This window comes from Nyctibius grandis, chromosome 8 (assembly GCF_013368605.1).
Source record: "Nyctibius grandis isolate bNycGra1 chromosome 8, bNycGra1.pri, whole genome shotgun sequence".
Lineage (NCBI taxonomy): Eukaryota > Metazoa > Chordata > Aves > Nyctibiiformes > Nyctibiidae > Nyctibius > Nyctibius grandis.
The window spans coordinates 231570-244291 of NC_090665.1; the positions used below are offsets into that span (position 1 = coordinate 231570).

Consider the following 12722-nt stretch of genomic DNA (forward strand, 5'->3'; position numbering starts at 1 on the left):
GGCTGCCCAGAGAGGTGGTGGAGTCTCCTTCTCTGGAGACATTCAAAACCCGCCTGGACGCGTTCCTGTGTGAGATGGTCTAGGCAATCCTGCTCCGGCAGGGGGATTGGACTGGATGATCTTTCGAGGTCCCTTCCAATCCCTAACATTCTGTGATTCTGTGTAGAGAGACCTTTGAAAATACGGTCTGTAAATCTAGCAAACTCCAGTCGGGCAAGCTGCCTTCCTCTCACATCTGTGAGGTTTGCTCCTACGAAAAATTCCACCTCCGAACATGTTTGGGGTGTTGCTGTAGTTTGCACAAACTGTAGTTAGTTTTTGTGAACAAGCCCGCAGAAGAAGGATATTAAAGAGCCATCTGCAGACCTCTCCAGGGATTCTGGACTCCTGCTGCTGGTAGAATGGTAGAGAATCACCAATGACTGCACTATGATATCCTGGTGGTCAGAGTCTGAGCCGCCCTATGGAAACACAAGCTTTGTACCCACTGAGAACAGTAACGCTGCAAAAGGATGTAAACTTACACTGTAAGAAACGACTTCCACGGAGCAAAACTTCAGTGTTTATTCTGGCACACTATCTGCTTCAACACACAGGAATTCTTCATGGACAATAACAGAGGCGGTTCGGTTCTTAACGCACAGGCCCTGCAGTATCACTATAGATACTTCTGACCTTCGTGCTAGTGCCTCAGTCTCTAACATGCTATTTCACATCAACTGCTAGAAAGTGGGGAGAGGTATTCTTCTAGTTCTACATACCACAAGTGAAGGCACAGAGAGATTACATGATTTCCTAAGAGTCACACACCGCAGCACAACAGGAACTGCCCTGCTGTTTCCTTCAGCCTAGGTCCGCTTCCCCACGACTCGTACTTCCTTCTTCTCTGATGCTGCTGTTATTTAGGGGCTTCACGTGAAGGTGAAGACTAAGAAAACACATCGATCAAGACGTTTTGAGAACTTCTTTTAAAAAAAAAACCACACACACAGAATTTAAGTCTGCTAGTGGCCTTTAAGAATCTCACATAAACAGAAATTCACAGCTCTAATAGAGTTTTTTTGATTTCGGAAACACAATACGCTTTAATAGAACCTTTAAGAATTTCTTGACAGAAGACTGTTTCTTTGTTTTGTGATGCTTATACCATTGCTCACCAATCAATAATTGAAGGATAGGAATGTAGAACATCTAATCAAAACACCAACAGCGGACAGACTAGGCAAATTGATCACAGGTAGAAAAAAAGGATTACTTGTGGTATGGGGAAAAACTCCAATGTGCCATGGAAGTGTCCTCCTATTCGTAAACCTGAAAGACTGTCAGAATATTGAACCCAAGAAGGACAGTTCTCTAAGTGAGCCTGTATCTCTCTCCTCACTGTAGCTTCAGCCACATTTGCCTTAAATAGCCACAGGTAGGAATACTGCGGTGCGGTGCAATCCTCCCAGATTTTACATTCCTGAAGAGCTCATACAACAGTCACAGGCATTAGCATTCACTTTGATTTAATCAATGATAAAAAATCCCCAAACCAAAAAACCCCCACCTCCACCCCACATCACACCCACCTCACTCTCTCTAAAATGAAGGGGAAAATGCCTCAAGCCTGTATGTTGAAATTCAGCCCACGTGACGCTTCCTTTGGGTTTAATTGCTTCCATAGAATTTGTATCTGCTAGTCACGCTAGGCCCCAGAGCGCTAAATGCGCTGTTACAAAGAAGCTCTTGTCCTGTAATAACCTCCTGAATCAAAGAGACAGAATTATGGGTGAAACCAATTTTCAGCTTCATCCAAAACATCCAAACAGGAAACAAGTTGAAGCCTAACCGCCGACTCTTCCAACATGCTCTGAAGGAGCCAAGGGCGAAGGGCTGGGAAGGACCGGCTTTACAGAGCTCACGCCGTCAAACCTGCTCACAGCTGGGCACGTTCACCAGCACAGGGAGCAGACAGCTCTGCGTGCCGCCATCTGCTCGCCAAGGATGGAGCACAGCTGGGCAGGCAGACCGTCTGTTGGACGGTGACTACAGCAGCTCACACAAATTATGAAAATAAACCTACTGGTCAAACCCAAACCATTAGTAGAGCCAATACCCTTCCAGACGGTTCCAGAAAAACGTTTTCATGGTAGCTTTCTTAATTAACACCTATCTTTATTCTATACACATCTTTCTAGAAATATGCTAATTGTATTCTTTTCTAATGGATTTCTGCTATAAGGCTGTTGTTGTTGTAACTAAATCTGCACACTTGACACATTCGCGTGCCTTTGGCAACAAATGCAGTCACCTCCAAAAAAAGTGTGTCAATCCAAACCCAAAACTTTAAGCTCATGAACCAAAATGTGGTCCATTATAACGTTGATTTGACATTCTGATTTTTAAAACTCTGTATTAAATTGCAAAGCTCTTTCCTTGAACTGCTAGGCCACCTGGTGTTTCACCATTTACTTCGAAAGCATGAAGTTTTAAAACACTGGAGCAGGTTGCCCAGAGAAGCTGTGGATGCCTCATCATGGGAAGCGTTCGACGTCAGGCTGGATGGGGCTTTGGGCAACCTGACCCCTGCCCACGGCCAAGGGGTTGTACTAGATGGTCTTTAAAGGTCCCTTCCAACCCAAACCATTCTGTGACTCTATGAAAATTAATCTGAAGATACTATCTGTAAAGTACTGTCAGCAAATGAAGGCATAAACTTACTCTTAACTTCCATACTAAAAATATAATTTGGATAAACAATTATCATAGTCCAACAATTATTAACATGTAAGCCACAGAAATATACAAAGAACAGATAATCTAACGTATGGCACATATAATGTCCCGAGACACACTTTTTAATTAAAAATTTCAGCACAGCATGAGATGTTGTATGACACAGCCTGAAACCTCCTGTTGAACGGAAGGACATTCAGTTCACCATTCAAATTCAGTAGAAAGCCAATGAAAATTAAAAGCACTCAGCACTTCGTAAGCTCCATTCTGCTGTGAAGGAAGATGCAGTCTACACTTGAAGTTGCATAAATTTTACAAAAGACGTGATTTTAAGTCCTTACTGAGTTAAAGATACGCAATGTCAAATATAGACAAAACCTTTTTCAGACACAAAATGTGAATTTTGGCTTGATCACTAGAAAAAAAATAAATGGTTCTGCCCCACTTCTAAAAAATATGTTAGCAAGTGTACTCAGTTAAAGCCAAGTGAACTTCAAAGACCACACAAAATGCAGATTTTAGCCCGTGAAACAGTTCAGCCAGACAATTCACTGTGAGAGAAAGAACTAATTACACCTGTTTCACTATCGACTTTGTAACTTACAGCTTGCACTTTGTGCACAACATGCTGATCACATTTATTGTCCACTTGTTTTGAACACCATTTTAACTGCCCTTTATTTCTCAGTATCTTACTTCCATATACTCCTTTGCATTGACAGAAGCACAAAGAAATTAAATTACTACAGTCACATTTTTTTTTTCCTGTGGAGACCATTGAAGGTTTGTTTTTAGTTCAATTCACTACTTCTACCACTGAATATGGAAGTTAATCTATCAAACCTTTCAAATCAACAAAATAAATAAAAATAAATAAATGACAAATTCCATCTTGGTACTGTTGTACTGATGTACTTAAGAGCTAATCATATAGAATTTTCCGAGGCAGTATATGTACTCTGGCTAAATGCACTTGTAAAAGAGCCATCTAAAATACAAAATTAACAAACATCTTCAAAAACAAAAACAAAAAAATCAGTGTAGGCTTTCAAGTGATCACATGAACTTCACTGTTTGCTCTGTCTGAACATTCCTATCAAGTTACACGTTTATATCAAGCTGAATACAATCATGAGAACTTACTCATTAGGTAGTGGAACGTATCGATAAGAAAATGTTATTATAAATCAAAAAGGTACCTAAAAACTACCAGGAAAGAGCATTTCTTCAATGTAATATTAAAAAAAGGATGTTAACTTTGTATGCAGATTATGATGAAATAATTACTGTTATAGTTTGTCAGTGTTTCTTATTTAATATATTTGCCAAGTACAGTAATTAAATGAAGCTCATACAGATGCTCTGAAATATGGTTGCATTCTGTACAGACATATTAAACTGAGAAACTTTTAAAGCTGTGATGACTGAGCTGCAAGTTCTGACTGGAGCCACAGGTGTGCAATTCTAACGAAGCAGAACAGCCTGCGAAGTATGTAACAGCAATATGGACTAGTGCCTATGGCTTTTATTAGTATGGCCCAATAGTAACTTCCAATATCAACAGTTCTTTAATAAAACTTACTAAATACTCTTGTGATTACCGAGTCTACTGTCTCTATTGTACTTCAAAATTCACACACCTAATTTTGGGAGCATATTCAAATTTATCTATACAACTCTCCCTTACCAGAAATTTAGACAATATAACACATGTCTGAAGAGTTCATGTGCTGACCCTCTCTCCTGTTCAATTACACTAGAGGCCCTTAGACAAAGCCCCATCACTCAAGTTTGGCCAAAATGAGATTGGGCCCAGACTCAGAATCGAGAGGCTGAAATTACTCCATACATCATGGTGATCCCAGGACGCAGGAAGATAAAAACCAATTCTCACTCGCACAAAAGTTAAGGAAGTTCTCTGGATTTATAAAATCATCATTAAAACAGCATTTGAACTACGGTCTCCAGTCAAAGAGGCAATCAGACAGACCTCCAGTGCTGTCAGTCACAGCTCACAAATTTGATTTTGATGGATTCCAATCTCAGAACTTCCTAAGCTGCTCTAAAATGAGTTACAAAGCTGAGCTATAGTTGAATTTCCATCAATTAAATTTGGTATTGTATCACATCTTTCCCATCTGTCAGGAACTCTTTAAAATAGTAGATACATGCATTCATTCCAGATAAAAGTCATTAGTACCAATACATCTCAATGCTGTCTTGCACTTTGTAACTTATTTTTAATAAAGGGATGCTGGCAAGAGGAGCAGTTCGGGCACTAAGTCCCACATAAATAACCACTGGAGACGGGGAACAAAACCAAACCCTTGAAGTGTGGATTAAATGCTCCAAAATCCATATGCTTTTGTAAAAGTCTTTCTGATGCACGACACCAAAACCAGCGCGGATGCATGGCCTCTTGCTTTGCACCAGTTTTCTACAAGGACCAACGAAAGCCACCTTGATGTCAGCCCCACCGTGTCCAACGAGCAACTGCGGTGGTAACTGTGGAACAAGGCTGCACAAGCGTCACACCAAGGTGGTGGTGTTTGCCACTTGTACCAGAACTCAGAGTAACTGTCTCGTGCACCGTCCATCTCCTCCCCCGTTTCTAGCTGCGTAACTACATTTCTGTGGCAGAAAAGTATCTCTATTATGAACACTGAGGAGCACCAAGCACAACATCAATGTAAAATAATAACAGTCTCTACAGAATTAACACAAATGGCTTTCAGGGAAAGGCTACATTTGGAAATCATTAGAGCACTTCAACTGTCTTATCATTGCTTGTTTTGTCATTTTCAGAGAAAAAAAAAAGTATTTTCATAGTATTTACACCCCTTTTCTTCTCCTGTTGTCCTGCTGAACATGCTCAGTGATACAAAACTGACCATGTGTTAAAGCAAGCTTCTCCATCAACAGAAACCAGTAGGAAAAAATTTGAACATATCAAGTAAATAAAATACGGAAAGTAATTAGCCTTCTTTCCCCTTGAGCAGGATTTACTGGCAAATATGTCCTGGTATGGGAAATGTTCACTGTAACACTTTAAAACCGCACTGTGATAAAGATAACAGCGGCAACAGCTTCACAAACCTGCCCAGCGCAAACACCGTGCTCTGTATTCTGTTTACCCTCTGCAGTGAAATCACAGCCCGACCAAGCAGCACTGTACACTGAGAACGCGACAAAACCTTCGTCTTCATCTGAAATGTGAGGCTGTACCACCTAAAAACAAATCAGTGCAAAGTAATACTTGAAAAATTCTTTTCACAGGATGTGTGTACACAGCTCAGCACACGGATCGATACGCAACTGATGTTCCCACTCACCAACACGAGAGCTACGCGAGGCAGTTTGCCTCTTCCCAGAAACCCTTTTTATCAGAAATAAATCACACTTAAATTTTTTTCCACGCATGCACACACAGAAAAATGCTTTAGATAACACTGCCGAAAGTGTGTGCTCATTAGTCTGTTCTCCATCCCCCACTTCTGTGGTTTGGTATTTAATTACAGGGTGGAGTGGTCCCCAGGCTACTTATGTTTCTTCCAGCCACAGCCAGAAAATTTCTGCAGGAACCGACACGCAGGAGTGCGATCGCTCCACGTTATGGCTGGCTCCCGGTCAACGAGGTTAGCTTGCTGTTCACTGAAAGTCCCGTCACCACTTTTCTTTAACAATTCTTGAAAATATGTTTAAGTACAATAAACTTCAAGAGACCATGAAGGCTTTAACAGGACCTAATTCAGCTATTTGCTCTTAATTTCCTTCTCAGTTTTCTTTTGCTAATTACTATAAAAAAATCTTTTATCATTAAGCTAGGAAGAAATGGCAAATTTTTTTTGACCAACAGGCCTTGAATATAGGAAAATGTAACCTTGTATGCCTGGTTTGACCAAACAGGATTTTCAGGCGCATCATTTCATCAAACCCTACATATTATTGCACATAGTTTTAAATGCTGCTTTCCATAAACAATCTTAAATTTCTGCGGAAAATTCTATTTTCATCTGAAAAACACTACACCACTCGCAAAATATTATAATTCATATGTGATTATTTTATAGCTAGGCATTACCCCCCCAAAAGCACTGAGGTATAAAGACATACATTATAGGTATAAATACATTATTCCTATTATTTTTTATAGAAATGAGAAAATTTCTGTTGGTTAAATAAAACTGGGGAAACAAAGACTAACTTCAGTAATAAATTACACACACAATGAAAATTTTATTTTCTATTAAAAAAAGATGTTGTTAATGGGAATATTACTGTTGGCAGGATTTGGAAAAAAAAAATGACAGACACTTTGGGGTTTTATCCATAGCTTTTTTTTAGTAAAGGACTGGCATTTCTGGCCTAAGCAACAAGAATCCATCAGCTTGGAAAACTCCATGTCAGAAATGTGTTAACAGGAAGGTAAAACCACGTGAGTTCATTTTGATACTAGTCAAAAACCAAACAGCACACAAAGATTACGTAATGTAATTTTTAGGCAGAGGTATCTGAACAGCTGCTGGCCAAGCCCTAGCAAGAATTTATATAAAATATTTATTTAGAAATTATCCATTACAGTGCTCTATCAGTCAGCTGCTGCTTCTCTGTCCTGTTCTATTGAGAAAAATATATGCAAAGTGCAAAGCAGTAAGATCTTCTCATTCAGGTGATAAACCAGATTAATAGAAAACTCCTAGGTCTGGACCGTGGTACACGTCCACCCGCTCTTATAAACCATACACAGTAACATACAGAATGGCAGAAAGAAACAAAATGTATTTTGGTGCTTTGCTGGTAACTCAGAGTGTGACAAGAGGCAAAAATCTAAACTGTGCAGAGTAATTCAAAGTCTGGGCTCTTGAGTAATGCTTTGGAGGTTCCAAAGCCACAAGGCAAAGAAATCATTACAGAATCATGTAAATTATGCATTTATTCATTTTTTTTTAAACAGTAAACATTCTCCCTCTTTCCCCTGAGTCCTATTATGCATTGTCTATATGCCATTTATTATGGCTGAACACACACACAGCTAAATATGAACCCAGGATACCACTTTTCTGACTGAGAAGGCTGTAGGAAATGAGTAAATGATCTCCTGTAGCCCTGGCAGTTTAACTCTCTCAATACCCGTAGGTAGAGGCTTCACCACTCCATGTTTTATTTCATTATTAATGCGTATTTACCTGGTTAATATAGTGCCACTTAATCTGCAATGAACCTGGAGCAGAGATAACAGAACCTACCAAAGTAAGGCACTGTTGCCTTACCACATATTACAATTATTACATATTTTCAGGCCTATTAAACTGCTTTGAATCAAATTCCGAATGTCACAACTAAAACCCTCTGGCCAAAATCACTGGCCAGAAGGGACAGCAGTTATGTTACCACACTTCTCAAAATCTGCCACTGAAATAAGGCAGCCTCCTCCCGAGCCCCTGAAGAGAGGATGCCATAAATACAGCACACGCCCCTCGCAGCAGTGCATTCCGCTCCTGAAAAGCCACCCACGGCACGGGCACGGCGGCTCCGCACCGACAGCCCGGGCTGCGGAGCCGGGTTACGCGTCCCCCCGCCCCCGGCCTGTTGTACCTCCGGCAGGTCACAGCCGCAGTGCCCCGCTCCCGCGTTCTGGGAAACTCCCTGGCACAACCGCTGTTAAACTTACTCTTTAAACACCAGTTTCTGTACTTTGGACGTGTGGCCGAGGAGGAAAGAAACACGGCACCGAGAGCCCACAGGCAGGGCTTCTCCCCGGCCCGGGGCAGCCCTCCCACCTCCGTCCTCCGCCTCTTCCCACCGGTGAAGCGGGAAGGGGGTTCCTGCCCCGGCTCCCGCGTCCACCTCGGACCTGGAAGGCCCCGGCCGCCCCCCGCCGCCGGCACCCCTCGGCCGCCCCCCCGGGAGCCCCCGCCGCCCTCACCTCACGGCGCTGCCCCCCCGCCCCGGGCTCCCCCGCCGCCTCACGGCGCTGCCCCCTGCCCAGGCGTCCCGCCGCCTCACGGCGCAGCTCGCCTCCGGCCGGCCCGCCGAACCCCCGCCCCCGCGCTAGCCCCCGCCGTGAAACTCGGCCGACAACCCTCCCCCGGTGCAGACCGGGGCCACGGCAACCGCCCTCCGGCCCGGGACCCCCCGCCGCCCCACTCACTTGAGGAAGTACCGCTGTCCCGTGTGCGTGAGCGCCATCTCCCAGCCGGGCGGCAGCGGCAGCTCGTCCGTCACGTCGTAGGAGCGCTGGCGGAGGTGCGCGTGCTGCGGCGCCGCGGCCGAGCCCACGAGCGAGGCGGGCGAGGAGTGGGAGCGGACGTGCTGCGCGGCGGCGGGCCGCGGCGGGGGCCCGCCCGAGTCCGTGCTGGACTGCCGCGAGTGCGAGCCCGAGTCCGGCTCCTTGAAGAAGGACTCGGGCAGGATCTTCTTCCTCCAGGAGCTGGGCTTGGGGTTCATCACCGCGTTGAAAAGCGCCTCCAGCTCCGTGTCCAGGTCCTGCGTGACGTGGATCACCTGCTGCCCCGGCGGCGGGGGCGCGGGAGCGGGGTTCATCTTCCACCCGTCGGCCCCGACGGCACGGGCGGGAGGTCTCCGGGCCCGGCCCCGCTGCAGGCCGCCGCCGAGGACGTGCCCTCCGGAGCCGGGCGGGCGGCTCTGCGGGGTCAGCGCCGCTCTGCCGGAGCGGGCGGGCGGGCGGCGCGGGGAGTGCCTCTGCGCCGCCGCCGGCAGTGTCGGCGTCCCGGGCGGCCGGCGGACGGGCGGGCGGGTCAGCCCCCGGGCAGCGCAGCGCCCTCCCCCCGGCCGGGCCGCGCCGGGCAGCGGCGGGACGAGGGCAGCGCCGGCCCCTCCCGCCCGCCCCTCGGCGGCCCGGGCCCGGCCCCCGCCCCGCCCCTCCCCGCCCGCAGTTATGCAACTGCCTCGGAAACTTTGGGTACTCGGAGCCGCTGCGGGACGGGGGCGGGTTCTCCGCCGCAGAGGGGGCCTCGGGGCGGCGGGGCCACGGGCCGGGCCGGGCCCGCCGGGGTGTCCCTCAGGGCCCGCCGGGATCGGGATCGGGAACGGGATCGGGATTGGGATCGGGGCCGGGCCCGCCGAGGCGTCCCTCAGGGCCCGCCGGGGTCGGGGCCGAGGCGCCCCTCAGGGCCCGCCGGGGTCGGGGCCGAGGCGCCCCTCAGGGCCCGCCGGGGTCGGGGCCGAGGCGCCCCTCAGGGCCCGCCGGGGTCGGGGCCGAGGCGCCCCTCAGGGCCCGCCGGGCCCGTCCTCGCATCGTCCCGCCCCGCCGCTCCGGCCGCCGCGCCCCCGTCCCGCACGAAGTTAGCGGAGTTCGGGGAGGCGGCGCCAGGAGCGCCGGGCGGGGCGTTCCGCGGCCCCGCTCTCCCGCGGCCCGGTGCCCTGCGCGGCGGAGGGCCCCGGCGGCCCCGGGCACGGTGCCGGCCGGCTGGCGGGAGCAGCCGCGCCCTCCTGTCCCGCAGCGCAGGGACGAGCGTTCTTTGGTGTTCGGGGAAACGGGGCGTTTTCTCTCCTGATGCGGCTGAATTTGTCAACCTAATTAACTTCAGTTTAAAACCATTATTCAGGAAGTTAATGGGTGGTACTAATTTCTGGAAGCAAAATGACACTTAAATCAGTTCACGTACAGGCTTCATAGCACAATTTAGTGATGCTATCGATGGCACTGGGGGAAAAAGGAAGGAAGGATTCACCGTGACGTGCACTGCAACTGCTTTGTTGTGGTTTGGGTGAGGTTGAGCCCTTTGCTGACAGGGATGAATTCGGTGCAGAGCTCTATGATAAATCTTTCCAACTCGCTGTCCATAGGTGGTATTTCAAATACAGCTGTGATAACCGTGTGGATCTATCCTGACCGCCTGCTCACAGCCACTTGTCCTCTGTTTGGTCTATACTAGACACCAGAGCTGTCATCAAAATATATTCCTGAGGCTTTCTATAAAGTAAATGTAATACATACAATTTTTTTTAATCTTGTCTCATTTTTTGGTGCACTTGGAACAACTGTTGAATGGTGACGTGACCAGAATTTGCTTAAATTCAGTAGCTGCATCTATAAAGAATAATACTGTTCACTTTCCAACTTCAGTGTTGCTTTTTACAACAGGAAGCACGCAGTGTTTTTACAACTACACACATACAGATATCACACACTGTCTATGCAAACACGCAACTTTATTTCAGTAATGCATTCCTTCATTTTATTTCTGTGTTTTGGACAGACTCCAGGTTATGCTGATTGATAAGAATCAATCCTCCTCAGAAATCAGTCTGCATTAGAAAAGTCTTAGGTAAGTAATTTTTTCCTGAACTTACTTTACTCTTACTTATTTCTTAAGAAGCAGCATGACCTGTACTGAACTTCATTGGGCTTCTCCAGCTTAGAACTTGGGCCTGAGTCCTGAACAGCCCATCCCGTGATCAGTGTTACACGTGATGTTGGTAATGCAGATTCTGAGGTTCGCAGTTGAAGCCTGTACGTGAACTCCAGATTAGGATCAGCGAGCTCTACAGAACACATCTTGCTTGTGCATTTCCTCATTTCCTTGCTTCAACAAATATTCCCTGTCATTTATTTTTCCTTACATTTCATGTTCAGGTTTTCATTGGCTCGGCAGATCTCCTCCGTGCGTGTTTTCTTTCTTTTTTTTTGGCCACATCTGCTATATTTCTGGTCAGGAAACCCAGCACTCCTGAGACTTGTTTATACTTCCCTTCCCTAAGAATTTTCCATGCTATCTTTTGTACCATTCTTCTGCTGCTTCCTTACTGGGTCACTTGCTGGCATTTTTACTAGCTCAGACAGCTGCACCCGCTCCAGGGTTATGCAGATACTACAACTCTTTTTTTTCCCTGCAATTTCCTTGTTTAAAACCTTTGGGTATTAGATGATCGTGTGTGCGTGTGCATGTGGTTATTGTACAGATAATGATCTGGACATGAGTGATTTTCCATACAGCCTTTGCAAGGGCTTTTTTGCTTCCTCCAGGCCTCTGTATCCTTGAGTAACGACACACCCATCTACCTATTACATTCCTTCCCAGATGACATGCCTATTCAAGGGAAGGCTCCGATAACCTCATTCATGGTGCCATCTCATCTGCATTAATTAGACCACTTCCATAAGACAGTGTGGCATCTCATGAGTAAGTATATGCACATCTGTTCTGAACTCAAGCAGTATTTATCGCAGCTGGAACTGTCTTCAGCAAGATGTTAGCATTTCAGCTGCACTTTCTACTGAATAACACAATTAGCTGCTACTGCACCACTTGGTGTAGGCTAAAGCATATTTCTCCACTAATCTGAAAGTGATTAAAACTGTAAGAATAAATTCTCAGAGTATTGTTGTTATTATTCTTTGTTTAGAAAATAGTAACTTCCTTCTTTGGACACAAAAAGAGGATATGACCATCAGCTTTTATAGAAATGATTCAATGTGTTCAAGTCCATGGAAGACAATGACACTTTCACCACAATGGGATTGGATTAAGTGATAAAGGAACCAAACTATCAGTGTGACATAGAAAGCCTCCTTATTGTTACTTCTTTCTGCTAATTACAAGATCATACATTATAAAAAATAAGACAATAACATTATTTTATCTCGATTTATGTGCTATACAAATGTTTTTGAATAGTACAGACTTTTTTTGTTCAACTGAAGGATTTATAAAAGTACTGTACTTTGAGTATACCCTATTTGTCGTACATGTTCTAGCAGCAAATTCAACCTGTAGTTCAGTGGAAAGCCAGGCAAACAGATCAGAAGAAATAAGTGCACTTTCAGGTGTACCCTTAGGCAATGAGCATCTAATGGTTTAAAGAAACTATACCACACGTTGTAATTTTTAATCTAGATCCATCACTGCTTTCTATCAGAGCCCTACATACATTAACATTTTTCTGAGAAAGCCTACATAGGTGAAGATGCATGTGTGGTGTCTAATATAAAATAAAACATTCAAGATTCCCCGGGAAAATCTCATGCTTTCTGGGTAACT

At 45.8% G+C, this 12722-nt stretch overlaps 1 protein-coding gene and 1 long non-coding RNA gene across 2 annotated transcripts in view; one reads left to right on the top strand and one right to left on the bottom strand.

Annotated features, from left to right (window-relative positions):
• The window catches only part of WWTR1 (WW domain containing transcription regulator 1), a 54507-nt gene extending 45086 nt beyond the window's left edge, over positions 1-9421 (bottom strand). Inside the window, exon 1 of the mRNA XM_068406790.1 lies at positions 8870-9421. Within this exon, the coding sequence (XP_068262891.1) occupies positions 8870-9261 (392 nt within the window). The 5' untranslated portion in view covers positions 9262-9421. The remainder of the gene's footprint in view (positions 1-8869) is intronic.
• A 1518-nt stretch (positions 9422-10939) lies between these two features.
• On the top strand, positions 10940-12246 carry LOC137666348 (uncharacterized). The gene is made up of 3 exons (XR_011048634.1): positions 10940-11009; positions 11708-11864; positions 12088-12246. It is a non-coding gene; the product is annotated as an uncharacterized lncRNA (long non-coding RNA).
• Positions 12247-12722: the final 476 nt, after the last annotated feature.